The sequence below is a fragment of the Alosa sapidissima genome, chromosome 11 (genome assembly GCF_018492685.1).
Source record: "Alosa sapidissima isolate fAloSap1 chromosome 11, fAloSap1.pri, whole genome shotgun sequence".
Classification (NCBI taxonomy): domain Eukaryota; kingdom Metazoa; phylum Chordata; class Actinopteri; order Clupeiformes; family Clupeidae; genus Alosa; species Alosa sapidissima.
Window position 1 is genome coordinate 23631909 of NC_055967.1, and position 19312 is coordinate 23651220.

General features: G+C 47.4%; 1 protein-coding gene across 8 annotated transcripts in view; it reads right to left on the reverse strand.

Moving 5' to 3' along the window:
- Positions 1-19312, reverse strand: part of shank3a (SH3 and multiple ankyrin repeat domains 3a) — a 217117-nt gene that overhangs the window by 7698 nt on the left and 190107 nt on the right. For 2 of the 8 annotated variants that reach the window (XM_042109815.1, XM_042109809.1), the window contains 7 exons: positions 16701-16781; positions 16380-16397; positions 12621-12745; positions 12269-12371; positions 11048-11673; positions 10370-10546; positions 8011-9887 (listed from right to left, as the gene is read on the reverse strand). In XM_042109815.1, coding sequence (XP_041965749.1) covers positions 8011-9887; positions 10370-10546; positions 11048-11673; positions 12269-12371; positions 12621-12745; positions 16380-16397; positions 16701-16781 — 3007 coding nt within the window. Of the gene's footprint in view, positions 1-4846; positions 4882-7037; positions 7089-8010; positions 9888-10369; positions 10547-11047; positions 11674-12268; positions 12372-12620; positions 12746-16379; positions 16404-16700; positions 16782-19312 lie in introns of all 8 variants that reach the window. The other 6 variants (XM_042109811.1, XM_042109808.1, XM_042109813.1 and 3 more) reach the window with 5 other exon arrangements.

Here is a 19312-nt window from a genome sequence, read left to right on the forward strand (position 1 = left end):
CTGTTCAGTTGTGGGCACCGCAAATTGCGGTAGAGGGCGGAGAAAGGCGCTGATTACCTGATGCGCTACAGGTATGATAAATAATAATAATAATAATAATAATAATAATATTATTAAAAATAATAATTGTTATCTATTTTATTTTTAATACACTTTACATTCCCAGGGAATCTCAATAACAGATAAAGTTTTCACGCAATGTGCGGTTTCTGCGGTTTGGCGATGGCGTTGATAACGCTGCGTTCGCAATTCTATGTACATCAGGCTGTGTGAGTGGGGCTTGCCACAAGTCACCCATCCCCCCACCCCACCCCATGGCAGCCTCAGACATTGTTAACTGTCTCAAATGGATCCACTTAAACACATTTGTCACTCAGCTGGGGAAGCTGTGTTCATTTAATTAGCAGAGAGAGAGCTAAGGGAGAGAGAGGGATGAGAGAGAAGGAGAGAGGGATGAAAGAGATGGAGAGAGAGAAAGAAAACTATGAAACAGTGAGAGTGTATGAGGGTGTGTGTAAGAGTGTGTGAGTGAGAGTGTGTGCATGGGTGTGTGCAAGGGTGTGTGTGTGAGAGTGTGTGAGTGAGAGTACAGTATGTGAGTGAGAGTGTGTGAGTGAGAGTGTGTGTGTGAGAGTGTGTGTGAGAGTGTGTGTGAGGGTGTGTGTGTGAGAGTGTGTGTGTGCGAGAGTAAAGGGCAACAGTGTGTGTGGAGAGCGTGTGTGTAAGTGTGTGAGAGAGTGTGTGTGAGAAAGAGTGTGAGAGCATGTGAGAGTGTCTGTGGGAGAGTGTGTGTGTGTGGGGGAGTGTGCAAGAGAAAGATAGAGAGGGACAAAGAGTGTCTATGAAACATTGAGACTGTGTGAGTGTGTGAGAAAGTGTGTGTGTAAGAGAATGTGTGTGTGTGAGTGTGTGTGAGAAAGTGTGTGTGTGAGAGAATGTGTGTAAGTGTGTGAGAGAGTGTCTGAGTGTGTGCGATAATGTGTGTAAGTGTGTGAGAGAGTGTCTGAGTGTGTGCGATAATGTGTGTAAGTGTGTGAGAGAGTGTCTGAGTGTGTGCGATAATGTGCGCCAAAGAGGGATGGCGAGACACTATGAAACAGTGAAAGTGTGTGAGAGAGAGTGTGTGTGTGTGAGAGTGTGTGTGTGTGTGAGAGAGCATGTGTGTGTGTGTGAGAGTGTGTGTGTGTGTGAGAGAGTATGTATGTATGTGTGAGAGTGTGTGTGTGTGTGAGTAAGAGAGTGTGTGAGAGAGTATGTGTGTGTGTGTGAGAGTGTGTGTGTGTGTGAGAGAGTATGTATGTATGTGTGAGAGTGTGTGTGTGTGTGAGTAAGAGAGTGTGTGAGAGAGTATGTGTGTGTGTGTGAGAGTGTGTGTGTGTGTGAGAGAGTATGTACTGTATGTACAGTATGTGTGAGAGTGTGTGTGTGTGTGAGTAAGAGAGTCTGTGAGAGAGTGAGTGTGAGAGAGTGTGTGAGAGAAAGACAGAGAGATTGCCACTCGTTGAGAGGCAGAGGGCATAATCTGTCATGATTGGTGAACAGCAATCAGACTCCTAAACTTATTAGTGTTCACCTCTCCAGACAAACTGCAGGCTCAAAGCACGGGTAGGATTGACTCTTTGTGTGTGTGTTTGCATGAGTGAGAATGTGTGTGTGTGTGTGTGTGTGTGTGTGCATGAGTGAGAGAATGTCTCTGTGTGTGTTTGTGTGTGTATGAGTAAGAGTATGTTTGTATGCATGTGTGTGTGTGTGTATGAGTAAGAGTGTGTGTGTATGTATGCATGAGTGTGTTATTGTGTGTGTGCAAGAGTGAGAATATGTGTGTGTGTGTGTTTGTGTGCATGAGAGAGTGTCTCTGTGTGTGTGTGTGTGTCCGTGCATGAGAGAGTGTCTGTGTGTGTGTGTATGAGTAAGAGTGTGTTTGCATGCATGTGTGTGTGTGAGTGTGTATGAGTGAGAGTGTGTGTGTATGTACTGTATACATGAGTGTGTTTGTGTGTGTGTGCATGAGTGAGAGTGAGAGTGTGCGTGTAATGCCCCCTCTCCAAACATGGTGCCCACAACCCATTCGTTTTGCTAAACTAATTAGGGTGAGTGCAGCTGAGAGACGTTTACAGAGCTTAAAGACCAACAATTCCCAACCTCCCTGCTCACCTGGCAACACACACACACACACACACACACACACACACACACACACACACACACACACACTGCTGGATTCCTCTATGGTAAAACTGATCCATACGAGTAGCCGTACAGTAAACTTAAACCACTATATGGCAAGACGGAGCCGGGAGTGTTAGTCTGTGCAAAGCTAATCCTCAAGAGCTTGTCTCTATGGTAACACTGATTCATCACTGTTAGCTTGATGTAGTCCACTGGTGTGGTTAACCTGATGTACTGTAGTCCACTGATGTGGTTAGCTTGATGTAGTCCACTGATGTGGTTAACCTGGGGGGTATTCAATCAAGCTTGCTAAAGGCTAAACCTGGCTTATTTCTCACTAATTTTAGAGAGAGTTCCATTCCATTAGTGTGGTTTACGTGAATCCCAGTTTGGTAACTATGGGAATTTATGCCACAGAATGAGCCTGGTCTGTAGCAGGCTAACTTTCAAGCTTAATCAAGCTGATATAAAGCAAAGATATAATTCTGCATCCTGTATAGCCTAGGCTACTAATGATTAAAACTACTTTATGTGTTGATTATTGTTCATTAATGTCAAATCAACTCTATGCCAGCCTAAGAAGTCAAGATTAAATATTAAATGACCATTTCAGATAAATATTTCACAAAAACTTTGACAAAACTATGAGACTTTATTGCAAACAGTAACCTATTATAAATTAAGATAATCTCCATTTAGCCTAATTTATGTTCACCTATAGCCTACCTACACAATAATTTGGAGTGAACCCTTAGAACGTATAGCCTATAATTTTGAATAGCCTATGCCAAAGTTGTTTTGAGGTTATGCTATTTATTTATTCACTTGTTTTGTTCAAGAGTGAAGACAATGAAACGTGCAATTAATTTAAAACCATGATCATTGTTGTTTGCTTTCATGATCAATGTATGCTTTCATTATTCTCCAATAGGCTACTATCTATTTTTTTTATTTTTGTTTGTTTCTCTCTCGATGTTCAGTTTTCTGACTTTCAATCAATGAAAATCCTGTAGATGGCTCTTGTAAATCGATAAAAATCATCTAGTTTCCCCTTAGTTTTACAACATATATCCTCTTTTGGTCAATATACTGTTTTGGTCAACTTTTCTACCTCAAGCAGGCATAAAGCTGACCTAAGCCTCGTTTGAATAAACAAGGGCAAAATGCAGCTAACTTGAGTTAAAGGAACTGTTTCAGTCGCAAGTGAAAGTCTACGCTAGTTCAAGCCAGGCTATTTCTGTTAAGCGCCGCCTTCATTAGCAACGTTGATGGAATACCCCCCTGATTTAGTCCACTGGTGTGGTGAGCCTGATGTAGTCCACTCATTCACTACATGGTGCATAGTGAATAACTACAGTATATGGTGCTCATTTGCTCCACAGTGCACTAGTAGAAAGTAAGTACTGTAGATGAACGCCAAGTCTCCATGCTTAGTCTCCATGCTAAGTCTCTATGCTGAGTGTCTATGGTAATACTGATGCAACATTGTTAGTTGGTACAAATAATTTTGTTATCCATTAATCAGTAAGTAATCAGTAAAATTGATCTAGGATTGATCATTGTTAGCCTCCATGGTAAAAATGTGTAGCTTCCTGCTGCAGAATGTGAGGCTCATGGTCAAATCAACGTCATGTGGCTGTGGTTTTAGGAATTAAAAAGAAAAAAGAACTTGTGATCAAATAGCAAAAGTTAAGAATAAAAGATTTTAAAAACAAAACAACAATAAACTCCAAAATGAAAACAGCCTGATAAAAGGGAGGAGTAGAACATGCAATGAAGAGGTATAAAGGGCAGAGCTTCTACAAAAGCAGTCACAGCAAGAGAAAGAAAGAAAGAAGGAAAGAAAGAAAGAAAGAAAGAAGGAAAGAAAGAAAGAAAGAAAGAAAGAAAGAAAGAAAGAAAGAAAGAAAAAAAGAATGGAAATCTCCAGGTGCTTGAGGAGGAGGAAGTGACCAGCCCAGTCTTCATGCAACAGCAGCGTAGCTGACCCGCACCTCAGCAGTGCTCTTCACGTTACTGCAGTACATTTTGTGTGTGTGTGTGTGTGTGTGTGTGTGTGTGTCTGTGTGTATGTAAATGTGCATGTGTGTGGGTGTATGTGCATGTCTGTGTATGTGTGCATTTGTTAGTGGGTGTGTGCATGTACATGTGTGTGTGTGTGTATGGCATGTGTATGTACGTGTGTGTGCATGTGTGTGTAGGGGTGTGTACGTGTGTGTGTATGTGCATGTGTGTGTATGTGCATGTGGGCGTGTGTGTGCATGTGTGTCTGTGTGTGCGTGTGTGTGTACGTGTGTGTGTGTGTGTGCGTGCGTGTGCGTGTGTGTGTGTGTGTACGTGTGTGTGTGCGTGTGTGCGTCTGTGTGTGCGTGTACTGTATGTGTGTGTGTGTGTGTATGTGCATGTGTGTGTATGTGCATGTGTGTGTACGTTTGTGTGTGCGTGTGCATGTGTGTGTGTGTGGGTGCATGTGTGTCTGTGTGTGTGTGTGTACGTGTCTGTGCGTGTGTGTGTGTATGTGCGTGTGTGTGTGCATGTGTGCTCAGCATGGAGACTGGGCCTGTAGAGCAGCACTGCGGGGGTTGGGTATCAGGAGGAAGTCTAACTACGTTCCTAAGGGGAGGGGAGGAGGCTAGATGAGGATTGGTGAGTCATGAGCGTTTCCATGCGCACTTACAGAGTGGCCCCGCCCTCCTGGGCGTGGTCTGAGTTCTAGACAGAGCAGCGGATTGGAGCGTACATGCAGAGTGACGGCAGAGAGAGAGAGGCATGAGAGAGAATGTTAGCATCAGTCCATGAGGGAACAGAACAGAATGACAGAACAACACCATTTTATATATCACACACAGCTCAAAGCAGCACTCCAAACAACACAAGAGGAGATGGAGGAAGAGGAAGATGAGGAGGAAGAAGAGGTGGAGGAGGAGGAAGAGGAGGAGGAAAAAGAGGAGGTGGAGGAAGAGGAGGAAGAGGAGGAGGATGAGGAAGAGGAGGAGAAAAGAAGAGGCAGAGGAGATGGAAGAAGAGGAGGTGGAGGGGAATGAGGAGGTGGTAGAGGAAGTGGAGGAGGAGGAAGAAGAGAAGGCGAGGTGGTAAATGAAAGTCATGATGTTCAAATCAAATCAGCAGAAATCAACCAGGCAGTGTGTGTGTGTGTGTGTGTGTGTGTGTGTGTGTGTGTGTGTGTGTCTCCCAGACTCTGCTTCTGAAGCAGTACTGCTGCTTGTATCTGATCTCAACTCACTAGTGTGTGTGAGTGTGTGTGTTTATACGCTGGAGGATATAACTGAATCTCAGAGTCTGGGAGCAGCAGCAGAAAGAACAGACAATGGATATAAATATAACAGAACACATAATCAAAACATAAACAAACCAACAAACAAATAAGAAGCAAGCAACAAAAAGAAAACAACTCTTAGAAACAAACAAACAAATCATACACAACCACAGATCCCAGAGAGCCAAGTCTATGAGAGCTATATTAGGAATGAGCAAAGCCATCACGCACGCACGCACACACACACACACACACACACACACACACACACACAGACACACAGACACACAGACACACACACACACACACACAGATACATGCAAAAAGACACACTGAACTTGTTTGACAATGATGATTAACAGAACAAAAAAGGTGCTTATGGACAAAAAAGTGAGTGCTTATGGAGTATTTTGTGTGTGTGTGTGTGTTTCATGTTAGCATGTAAACCTATATAATATGTTTGGATTGGCTAGTTGATGCAGATTGACTAGTTGATGCAGATTGACTACTGTAGTTGATGTAGATTGACTAGTTGATGTATATTGACTAGTTGAAGTAAATCGGCTAAGTGATGTACAGTAGCTGGTAAAGTTGACTAAAACAGGTATAAAAAAATAATCTTTTGGTGATTTATCATAATCTCACAGTGAAAACAATAAGGAAAAATCCCTCCTCGAAGGGAAGCACATATATTCTAAGAAAAAGGAAAATCTCATAAATAAATAAATATTTTGCACAATATTTTATTTTATTATTTAGATTATTTTTTATACCTGTCTAGTAGTCTAGGCTAGTCTCTTCTGTCAATGTTAGTAGCACAACTCTAAGACACACACACACGCACACACACACTACAGACACATAATTGTACACAAATACGCACATACAGTACATTAATTCAATTTCAGGGATAAATCGACCACACACACATTTGCATGCACACACATACAGTACACACATACACACACACACACAAACACACACACACGCACACAGTAGGCTAGTCTAGCTTTGTGAGGTATGGAGGGTATGGAGCTGGAGGGGTATGATAAACTAAGAGAATGTGGAAGCATGGCAGCAAGTCATGGCTCAGTGGGACAAGGTCAAAGGCCAGAGTCATGGTATGTGATGAGCTGGGGGAGATGGTGCATGCCTCCAGCCATCTGCTGCTTTGTATGTCTCTCTCTCTCTCTCTCTCTCTCTCTCTCTCTCTCTCTCTCTCTCTCTCATACACACACACAAACACATACACACACACTCCCAACCACACACACACACACACACAAACTCCACCTCACCTAAGTTTGGTTCCATCAGTTCTTTTACACACATCTAATATATACATTTAGATGATAATTTAAAACGCCAGTCATGTTTTTTCACTATACAAATACTAGAGGAACCACACTGTGGGGCTATGATGTCATCATTCAGCGCCACACCTAGCACCAGGCCGAGCAGACAGACAAGGCAGCAGGCAGCACAGACCCATCCCCAATTGAGGAGGCCCACAGGGGGCGCTGTTACTGAGGCAGAGGCTGTTAGTAGGGTTAGTGGCACGTGAGGCATGAGAAGAATGAGATTGGTTTACCCTAGAGGCTAAAGCTAAGGTTTACTCTCCTCTGTGTTGGCCTTGTCACATCTGTGAAAATACACAAAGCACTTCAGTGTGGTGGAGCACAGAAGAGGCACAAGAACACAACAGCAGAGCTCTTTCAAGAACAAAAACAAACAAAAAATCAACACAAGAAGTGAAAAAAAAACAAAAACAAAGTACCCTCTCATCTCTACTCTCTAGAGAAGATCTGCTCATCAGTCATCTCAAAAGCAGAAGTGGTGAGGAGTTAAAAAAGACTCAGTATTCCCTTTTTGACCTGTGGCATTGGCGCTGGGGTTTCTGTAGCGTGCTAATCTACGGCGTGTGTAGCAGGCATACAGTCTAAGGGACTGGACCTCAGAAGCGTCTAAGCCTGACAGCTGCTTTAGGTCTGCCTGTAGCTCTACTCACCAGCGCAGACGCAGACGTCGCGCCTGCAGGTGCTTCTGAAGCTCAGCACTTTACACCCCAAACAAAGAGGAACAACATTAAACATGTTAGCTATCCACGCTAGCTCGGTCCCACATTAAACCTGTTAGCTATCCAAGCTAGCTCGCTCCCACATTAAACCTGTTGGCTATCCAAGCTAGCTCGCTCCCACATTAAACCTGTTAGCTATCTAAGCTAGCTCCAGAGATTTTATTATAGGGGGAAACAGCAATGTTACCAGTTTCCAGTTGGCAATATGTAACCGCTGACTAGCTTTAGCTTGGGTCACTTGTATCACTCTGAACAGCAAAACAACCTTCTTTTCACTGTAGACCTTAGCAGCCACTTCTCCAATTTCTATTTCAGGTTTCTATTGAACAAATCTGTCTAGGTTAGTAAAGCCCCCCTACACAAAGCTCCACCTCCACTCTCGTTCGTCTAACTGAGTAAGATCCTGACTCCACACGCTTCTTGGCTGTCCATCTCTCTGGCCTGCCTCCGCCTCCAAAGCTGGGCGGCGTTTCGGTGGGCGTCCTACCTGGCGCCGGAGATAGGCGACTTCCTGCCGGGGTCGAGTGCGCCAGCGGCTCCCCCGAGCGGCTCCTCGCCCAGCGAGCGCGTGTCCTTGTTGAGCTGCTGCAGACGAGAGCTGAGCTCGCTCATCACAGTGGGCTTGCCCTCCTCAGGGCTGGGGCTGCCGCCGCCACCCCGCGTCTCCCCGCTGTCTCCCCACAGCTTGGAGCGTCTCTGGAAGAGGTAGCGGGGCCGGCTGGGTCCAGGCCCGAGAGCCAGGCCCAGCCCGAGCCCGAGGCCGAGGCCGGAGGCGGAGGAGGCCTGTGAGGCGGCCGCGGCGGCGGCCAGCGCGGAGGCCTGCTGATGGGACAGCAGCTCGCTGTCAGACGACTGCTTGAGCAGAGGGTCCCTGAAGGTCACGGGCCCCTTGCTGAGCTGGGACTTGAGCTTTGGCTTGGGAGGCACTGGTGGCTTGTCGAGGACAAAGGTGTGTCCGTCGGCGTGCGAGCTGTAGGTGTCGGCGGTGGGATCGCCGCTCTCCGAGGACAGCGTGGACATGCTGGACACGGTGGAGATGGTGCTCGTGGTCTCCAGGTGGTGGTCGCTGGAGCTGCGCGTGTCCACCTCCTCCACGCCCGAATCCGCCGCCGACTCTGCCACCAGCTGGCCTTCCGGAGGCTTCCCTGAGACGGCGGAGGTGGGGGTGAGGGTTGGGGTGGGGGCTACACTGGCTGCTGTCGCTGCCGTGGCGATGGGTGCCAGTGGTGTGCCAGGGAGTGGAGGCGCAGCAGGGGTCTTGGCTGCGAGGGTTTTGGTCGCTGTGGGTGATGTGGTCGCCGTGGGCACAGTGGCGGCTGCTGCAGCCTGCTCTCTGGCCAAGAGGCCGTTGGCAAACTCGTCGGGTGGCGGCACCACGCCGATCTTACGCAGCTCCTCACGTGTCTCTTCGTCGCTGGACGACAGCATGGCGGGCGGCAGGCCCACACTCCCGTAGGCATCCACGTCCTCCTCTGAGCTACCCTGCGCCAGCGTCTTATCCGTGGCCGGGCTGGGTGGGGGCTGGGGGGTCGGCGTGGGCACGGAGGTGGGGGTGGGGGTACGGGTCGGGGTGGAGGTGCCCGCAGCAGCAGCAGCAGTGGTGGCATCGGGACTCGGGGCCGACGGAGCAGGTTTGGGTTCGGTGGGCGAGGCTCGGGCAGGTTCTTCTGGTGCCAGACCCACGGCCTGGCCGTTGCTGGTGGCGTGGACCATGACGAGGCCGGCGGTCTTCTGCTGCGACGTGTCCATGACGCTGATGAGCATGCTCTTCTTGTCCTCCGCTGGCGGCGGCGGCGCCACCCGCTCCTCCCGCCGCTCCTCCATCTCCCTCCGCAGCGACGTGGGCGATGCCCACTGCACCTTACTGGCTGCCGAGTAGAAGGAGGAGGGCGAGTCTCGTCCCCCCTCCCCTCCCGTGCTGACCGCCCGCTCCGCCTCTTTGGTGTGTGCGTGCTCGGGATGGAACTCGAGCGTAGTCCGGGGCTCGGGGCTGCTGGCGGGCGACTGGGCCTGCGAGCTGAGCGCCCGCTCCCGTGCGGCCAGCGCCAGCGCTAGCGGAGAGTTGGGGTCCAGCGGTTTGCCCGTCAGCGGGTGGATGAAGGTGGTGCCCCCGGGGGCATGGCGCAGGGCCAGGGCGGGCGGCGGAGGTGGCAGTGGCACCTGGTCGCGGGTCAGCATGCGCTCGTCCATGGAGCGCGACTGGATGAGCGAGGGCACGTCGCCCGCCATCAGCTCCGCCGCCGCGCCGCTACTGCCCTCCATGGTGCCGACAGACAGGAAGACGGTGGACTTGCGGCGCTCCTCCAGCCGACGCTCACGGTCCTTCACCGCGCCGGCAATGGCCGCCGCAAATGGGCCACGCCCCTGTGTGCAGAGCAGACAAAAAATGACCAATTAGCCAATGAAGCGCTCTCTTACTACACCACATTTCCTTTAGCCAATGAAACACTCTCTTACTACAACACATTTACTTTTTCCTTCAGCCAATGAAACACTCTCTTACTACAACACATTTACTTTAGCCAATGAAACACTATCTTATTACAACACATTTCCTTCAGCCAATGAAACACTATCTTATTACAATACATTTCCTTCAGCCAATGAAACACTCTCTTATTACAACACATTTAATGAAACACTATCTTATTATAACACATTTACTTTAGCCAATGAAACTCTCTCTTATTACAACACATTTCCTTCAGCCAATGAAACACTTTCTTATTACAACACATTTACTTTTAGCCAATGAAACACTCTCTTATTGCAACACATTTACTTTAGCCAATGAAACACATTTCCTCGGAGCAAATTCTTTATCCAATAGAGTAGTGTTTCTTTACCGCGCGGGAGCGGCTGACCTGCAGCAGAGCCTCCTCCTGGGCTGCCAGCTGCTGCTGATAGAACTCCACCCGGCTGGTGTGGTGCGCCGCCAGTCTGCCCGTGGGTGACAGCTCCCGGTGGTGCCCATGTGCCGAGCCCAGTGCCAGCGATGCCCGCTCCTGGATTGAGTCCTCAACCTGCAGACACAGCACACAGCCACAGTCAAGCACTTACAGTAGGCAGAGGCAGGTCAAGGTCAACATAAGGAGCAGGTCTCAAGGTCAAGATAAGGGGCAAGTCAAGGTCATGATAAGAGGCAAGTCAAGGTCAAGGAGCATTCATTCATTCATTCATTCATATATATTTTTCAAATACTTCACTTCACAGGACATTTAGTACCAAAGGAAGGAGCCTACTTTTACTCTTATCCTAACTCAACCCAACCCAACCCAACCCCAACCCAACTCCAACCCAACATAATCCAACACAACCGGCCTCACCCCAATTCAACCCAACCCATCCTATCATAATCAAATCCAAACCAACTCAACTCAACCCAACCCAACACAACACAAAGCAACCCAACTAAACTCAAAGTAACTCAACCCAAACCAACCCAACACAACCTATCCCATCCTAGGACTGTTGCAAAAGAATTCAGCCCAACCCAACCCCGCCCCTCTCCCCCCTGTTCCCACCTGCAGCTGCTTGAGCAGCGGGCTCTTCCGTCGCTGGGGCTTGGAGGGGGCAGAAGGGGTGAAGAGGCCCAGGCTGAACTGCCCCACGTTGGCGTAGGGGTTGTCGATGACGCGGCCACCCTTGCGTTTCAGCTTGTCGGGTGGCGTGGCGGGAGCCTGGGCCAGCGAGGGCCGTGGGAGGGCGCCCGGCTCCACGGGCAGGTGCTGGGAGTCCTGCAGCAGGATCATGGAGTGGGCTTTCTTCTGGCGCTCTGCGTGGGGGGGCGGATGGTGGTGGGGGGGGCCCGGAGAGGTGGACGAGCGGGAGAAGACGGGGGTCGGCCCGTAGCTGCTGCTGCTGACGGCACTAACCCCGGGGGGCAGGCCGATGGCGTGCAGGCGGGGCTCGGACCCGGGGCGGAAGCTGGAGCGGGAGGGGTCGTGAAGGCGGCTGGGTGGGGGTGGGGGGCAGAAGGAGGGGGGCGGCCCCGTGTCCAGGTAGTAGAGGGAGGGGGGAGGAGGGGGGGCCGTCTGGGGAGGAGGCGGGATGCCGTGGTGGGACTCGCGCAGTGTGTCCGTCATCGACGAGCTCCGAGGAAACCGGTGCTCTGCCGCCAGCGCTGATAAACGGTCCTCCTCTGTCGCTCCTGACACCCACAGGGCAAAGGTTAAAGGCAAAAAGTCAGTAAAGGTGATGATCATAATGGCTTGAAAATGACAATGGGAAAAAGTGAAGACGTGAAGAATAACCACTATGCTGAGAGACAGAGAGAGAGAGAGAGAGAGAGAGAGAGAGAGAGAGAGAGAGAGAGAGAGAGAGAGAGAGTACCATGAGTGTTTCATGCTGAAGCTCTTGGTATGTCTTTAGACAGCTGTGTGTGTGTATACTGTAGGTTTTTGTGCGTATTTGTGTGTGTGTGTCTGTGTGTGTTTTGTTACTGAAGCTCTTGGCACAGGGCATGCCTTTAGCCAGCTGTATGTTTACATGTGTGTGTGTGTGTGTGAGTTTGTGTGTGTGTGTCTTACCGAAGCTCTTGGCACAGGGCATGCCTTTAGCCAGCTGTATGTGTACGTGTGTGTGTGTGTGTGTGTGTGTGTGTGTGTGTGTGTGTGTGTGTGTGTGTGTCTTACCGAAGCTCTTGGCACAGGGCATGCCTTTAGCCAGCTGTATGTGTAAGTGTGTGTGTGTGTGTGTGTGTGTGTGTGTGTGTGTGTGTGTGTTTGTGTGTGTGTGTGTCTTACCGAAGCTCTTGGTACGGGGCATGCCTTTAGCCAGCTGTATGTGTCTGTCCAGGCCTGGGTGCAGCGCTCCATGCAGAGCCAAACCCTGCCGCTCGAAAAGGGACTGTGGCCACACAAACACACAAATAACACACACATCACTGGAAATACACACACATACCAGTATCACATGGTGGCTATTTGGTCTCTACTTTGAACCTCTCTGTTCTGAATGTATGTGTGTGTGTGTGTGTGTGTGTGTGTTTGTGTGAGATCTCTGCTGGTGTGATACAGGTGTGAGGGTGTTCTCTTTGTGTGTGTGTCTGTGTGTGTGTGTGTGTGTGTGTGTGTGTGTGTGTGTGTGTGTACTCACACTGATCTCTGCTGGTGTGATACGGCGGCTGGTTGGCCTCTGCTTGACCGTTGCTGTTCTGTACTCAGCTTCAACCTGAGGCCTCAGACTAGCCTCCTGAGACGCTAGCATTTCATCGAGCCTTTCTGTGGTCACACACACACACACACACACACACACACATACATATCCACAGAGAAGACACAAACACACAGACACATACACGCACAGATGCATGAGATACACAAAGGAACACACACACACACACACACACACACACACACACACACACACACACACACACACATACACACAAAGAGACACACTTCATTGTTAGCAGGTCCTACATTTATTTGTATCAGTCAAATTAACCCTTAGAACCCTAAGCTGTTTTTAGGGCATTTTCACTACTTTTATTCATAAGGATTTATTCTGGTCATTGTGAGTGCCACACACACATATTATATATTGTCTTTTTTCAGCAGAGTCTAGGCTATCCAGATCTGCCATCATGTCATGTATTAGTACTAGCATTTATTTTGATTTTTAAAGAATTAAAATATAAAAAGCGTATTATTAAATTCTTATATTTTGACCTGTATCTCACCACAGCAAGCTCATAGCTCTACATGCATTTTATGTGTGTATAGGGCAGACTGTCCTGAATCGGGCAATATAATTGCCATGTTGGAGGGATACTCTGGGGCTGAGCAATTTACAGAAATATGTGGTGTGTGATTTATGGAAATAAATGCCATTTTTTATTTAGTGATGAAAAATGACCTTTCTGCGCTCCATATCTATGACACGAACTGATCTGACCTGACTTGACCCAAGTTTGCGTGTTGTAGCATGTGTGCCATAATGATTCTCAACTTTTTACTGCATTGCCATGAACAAAGTAAAGGCAAAAAAGGTGTTTCTTTGTTCAACAAATTGGGATGCAATGTGAGCCTTGAATTGGATGCCATGCAGGAATTTGCTAGGATCTCAAAACCGGATTATGAACATGCTTTGCCGTAGAAAAACACACGATAGCGTTGGATTATAAACATGCTTTGCCACAAAAACAGACAAAAACATGGGGTAAGTCCAGCTATATGAAGTTATTATTTTGCTGTCACTTTGTCTGTTTTATAACCCAGAAGGATGTACTTGGTATCAAATGATAGCTCTGTGTCTCTTTCATTTGACATGCGTGGCATATCTATCCGATCACGGGTCCGCGAGTAATTCAAACGAGAGTAATGGGTGTGCAGCGTTGGTTTGTGTACATGACGTTAATATTTTGCAGTCACTTCGTCTGTTTTTATAAGCCAGAAGGATTGATATACATCAGGGATGTCAAAGTCAAATACATTAGAGGGCCTACAAGCCGAGGGCCGGACTGGTTCAATGTTTATTAAAACATTAAAATGACTGCACGTAACCTATTGAACCAAGACGTGTACTGTATTTTATTTAATGATTAAATGAATAATGACTGTGACTGAAGTGTGGGCAAAGTTTGCACAGAAATGTACGATTTTTCCCATCCTCACCGACCTTGTCATAAAACTTATTTAAATGATCATACGATGCCTCCTTGCTGCTTTGTCGTCTACATCAGCCTTTCTCAAACTTCTTTGACCTGAGGCCCAGTCAAGGCATACTTTGGGGTCATAGGGCCCACCTACATGAACCCACCCCCTCCTCCCACCCCCCATCAAATTATCATAATGATTACACAATTATTATTATTTTTAGGCTATACTATATTGCTATACATGCACTTCAAAACAGTCAATGTTTAAAGTGCTAAGATTGTTCACAAAAGTTTGTGAAAACATGCACATCAGAGTACTGCTTTACTAATGTAAAATATAATTAGGCCTACAATAGTTTAATTGTTTTTGCATTGTTGCATGATGCTTGCATGAGAAATACTTCTCAAAACAACAGCAATTATATGGGTGCCGTTGTTTTGGGATGTTTCCCCTCATGCAAGCATCATACACTGATAGAATATATATATGCTATTTAATTACATTTAATTTGAATGCCTGAATGTAAGGATTCAGGAAACACAATACCAGCTTTTGTGAATGGTAAATGGCGGATCAGATCATGCGTAAATCACTGATCTGGAGATCTTTAACTATCTTTAACTAAGACTAATTAATAGCTTTTGGCTGACTTTAATACTTAATGCCAAACAGTGTTTTATATAGTCTGTGCTCTGTTTTTTATGGAAGTTGCATAAATCTACGTCGTTCTATTAAATGTCGTTTCATAATTAAATAGCTCAACGCATGCATTGAATAAACGCTCATACCATGACTTAATTCTATGCCTCTATGTTTGATGACACCAAACAAGTATTTCCTAATTGCAGAAATGTTTGTTTTCTTTTTCTGTCCGCGCGTGGCTTTTTGATCAATTGCGCAGCAAATTATCAGACGATGGCCCGGGAATAATTTCACTCTGCAGACCATTGTCCACATTGCGGACCGCGGCCCATAGTTTGAGAAATGGTGACCTGCATGCTGCCATATTAAGGCCTTTTTACGGTGTATTTTAGCCGGGTTTTCGCGTGGAAGGCTCTGTAGAAATCTGGCACCCTATTGAAAGAAGTTAAACTGAAAGAGCGTGCCGTTCACAGACACCAGAATGAACGAGTTCACAGTAACGTTCATCAAGCAATACAGTACGATCAGTTCACGTTCGCTCAAAATATGAACGAGTTCATGAACTTTCATGACTTACACTGAGGAGGGGGGTAGATGAAAGTTAACATCTGCCCTGACTGAATAATGATGAATAATGAAGCCGAGGCCCACTTGCGGCGACGCAGTGAGTTCGTGCCGGCTACCGTTGCATTGTGGGGAATGGAGTATTGGTGCGTGCAAGGCAGCAGCCGACGGCTGTGGCCTGCGGGCCGGTTCTAATACTAATCAAATATCATCCCGGGGGCCATAGATAATTCATTCACGGGCCGGATCCGGCCCGTGGGCCTTGACTTTGACATGTCTGATATACATGGTACCAATGGATAGCCCTGTGTCTCCTCTTTCATCTGATATGCTTGCCATATCTATGTGATCACGGGTTCGCAAGTAATTCAAACGAGAGTAATGGGTGCGCAGGTGAACGCAGAGAAGTATAGACTGTAAATATGATGCTATTTGATTTAATTTCATGATTTTTTAAAATTTTCCTACTTGATCGTACAGACAAGTGCGTGGTCTCGTTGGAAAGCCCCACTTCTTCTCTGTCATGCTATAAATGTTTCATCTCGCTGAGATGAACAGCCGTGGAGCAATGTAACAGAGAAGAAAGGGTGTGTTTTTTGACGCACTTTGCGTCAATCGGGTTCTAAGGGTTAAGAACTTTCTACTTTGTCATGATCCTATAGGGAGGGAATCAATCAATAAACTGACAAATGGTAATTTGGCTGTACAGATGGAGGCCCCAGGTTTCCCATAAGCTCTCCCCCCACCTCTCTCCCTCTCTCTCTCTCTCTCTCTCCCTCTCTCTCTCTCTCCCTCTCTCTCTCTCCCTCTCTCTCTCTTCCTCAGCCCCTCAGTCTCCCATATGCTGGGCACAGCCGGCCTAATGACTCTTCATCACAAACACCAAGCATGGCAACCTGGAACTCAGCCACCACAGACATCACTTGGTGAATGTGTCTCTCTGTGTAGGTGGGGGTGGGGGGGGAGGGGGGTCCCTCTGTGTGTGTGTGTGTGTGTGTGTGTGTGTGTGTGTGTGTGTGTGTGTGTGTGTGTGTGTGTCTTGACTTACCTCCTCTCCTTCTCCTAGCTGAGGCTTAGCATGAAACAAACATAGAGACACTTAGGGGTTATTCTCTATCTCTCTCTCTCTCACACACACACACACACACACACACACACACACACACACACACACACACACACACACACACACACACACACACACACACACACAATATAACAGTGACGCATATGCATACTCAGAACAGATTATGTTTACAGAGGACCAAATGTCTGTACTATAGTGATGAGATGACATGGTACCATGGTTTACCAAATGGCAGCAGTGAAAATAACAATATTTTATGTGTGTGTTTGTGTGTTATCTTACCCAGTTCCTCCAGTTCAGCAGTCATGCTTTTGGAGCGCAGTGTGAGGGTCGTACTGGGGGCTCGCTTAGGGGGTGGGGGGGCTGTGTGTGTGTGTGTGTGTGGGGGGGGGGGGGGGGGGGGGTAGAGAGGGAGGGATGGAGAGACAGACAAAGAGAATGAGAGAAGAGTCATTAGAATCAGCAGGACAGAAAAAAAACACATCATCAAGAGCAGCAGGTGTTTCCAATAACCCCCCCCCCCCCCCACAAACACACACAGGTCTCTCAACCCTTAAGCCACAACACACACACACACACACACACACACACACACACACACACACACACATACACACATACAGACAGAGACACACACACAGACACACACACATGTTAAATGAAATTGAAGCATCATTTTCCAGAAAAGAGGGAAAGAATGAGAGAATGAAACACATCTATTGCAGTAACCATGGAAACTCAGACAGCAGCCATGGCTATGTCAGTGCAGTAAAACTCTGGCTTTCTCATTGTGTGTGTGTGTGTGTGTGTGTGTGTGTGTGTGTGTGTGTGTGTGTGTGTGTGTGTGTGTGTGTGTGTGTGTGTGTGTGTGTGTGTGTGTGTGTGTGTGTGTGTGTATGTGTGTGCGTGTGTGTGACTCCGTAAGTGTATGCCGGCATATGTGTGTGTGTGAGATTCCGTAAGTGCATGCAGGCATGTGTGTGTGTGTGTGTGTGTGTGAGTCTGTGAGTGCATGCAGACTAAGAGTAAATCAGAAACAGAGCGAGTCGTATTGCAGCAAATGTTGCTGAAACTCTGTTGCTGTGTGTCTGTGCTGGTGTCCCCATACAGACAGACAGACAGACGGAGATGGACAGACAGGCGGAGACAGACAGACAGACCCTCCTTGTCTCCACACAGCTCTACACAGAGCTCTCTGGACTGCCTCACATGCACCGCTCTACACCTGCTCCAATGCAAAACACATTCTAACCCAGCAGAACAAACTCTAACACACCTGAACACACTCTAACCCAGAACACACTCTAACACACCTGAACACACTCTAACAGACCTGAACACACGCTAACCCAGCAGAACACACTCTAATACACCTGAACACACTAACACAGCAGAACACACTCTAACACACCTGAACACACTCTAACTCAGCAGAACACACTCTAATACACCTGAACACACTAACACAGCAGAACACACTCTAACACACCTGAACACACTCTAACAGACCTGAACACACTCTAACCCAACAGAACACACTCTAATACACCTGAACACACTAACACACCTGAACACACTCTAACCCAGTAGAACACAGTCTAACCCAGTAGAACACACTCTAACACACCTGAACACACTAACACACCAGAACACACTCTAACACACCTGAACACACTCTAACCCAGTAGAACACAGTCTAAGCCAGTAGAACACACTCTAACACACCTGAACACACTCTAACCCAGCAGAACACACTCTAATACACATGAACACACTAACACACCTGAACAGACTAACCCAGTAGAACACAGTCTAACCTAGTAGAACACACTACTCAAAGATGCAGGATTTCTGCACATGCAGCCATCTAAGTATTTGTGTGTGAAAGAGACAGGGAAATAGACAGACAAAGAGACAGAGAGAGATGTCTATGTGTCTGGATGTATGAAAGAAAGAAAGAAAGAGAGCAATAGGCAGACATACAGAAAGAGAGAAATAGACATAAAGCAAGAGAGAGAGGGATAGATAGACAGACAGACAGAGACAGACAGAGACACAGAGAAACAGACAGAGGGAGAGAGATAGAAAGAGAGAAAAAGAGAGAGAGAGAGGATAGCTGAGTGTCTGCTGGCTGCAGCTTACCGAGTTAGCCGGGCTCCAGTGAGATGCTGAACTACAGAAAGACTCTGATGCTTCTCTCCCTTAACCCAGAGCAGCAGTGGAAACCACCTCTCTAGCAGCCTGCACAGCAGCCATGCCATCACACACACACATGCACACACACACACACACACACACACATACACACACACACACACACATACAGAGACTCTGCTAGCCTCATCTCCCTCTGTAACACACACAAAACCATACTGATCTTACTCAATAACACACACACACACACACACCTCTGAGTTCCTGCACAGCTCTATTCCACTCTGTGTGCTGTCTTCCTCCAGCCATAGACTCTCTGTTAGTCGTCAACTTCCTCACACCCTCAGTTCACACACACACACACACACACACACACACACACACACACACACACACACACACACACACACACACACACACAGTCTGAGCATATGAGATGTTTCTTGGGCTGCAGGATCTAGGTCAAACCTTCTCTTCTCAACTTCTCTCTCTCTCTCTGTCTCTCTTACACATACATACACACACACACACACCTTCATCTCAGAGATAGGATAGGACGGTGTGTGTGTGTGTGTGTGTGTGTGTGTGTGTGTGTGTGTCTGAGCAACAGAAACAGAGAAAGAGAGAGAGAGGGAGGGAAAAGGTGAGAGAATGTGTGTGAGAGAGTGAGAGAGAGAATGTGTGTTTGTGTGTGTGTATGAGAGAGAGAGGGAGGGAAAAGGTGAGAGAATGTGTGTTTG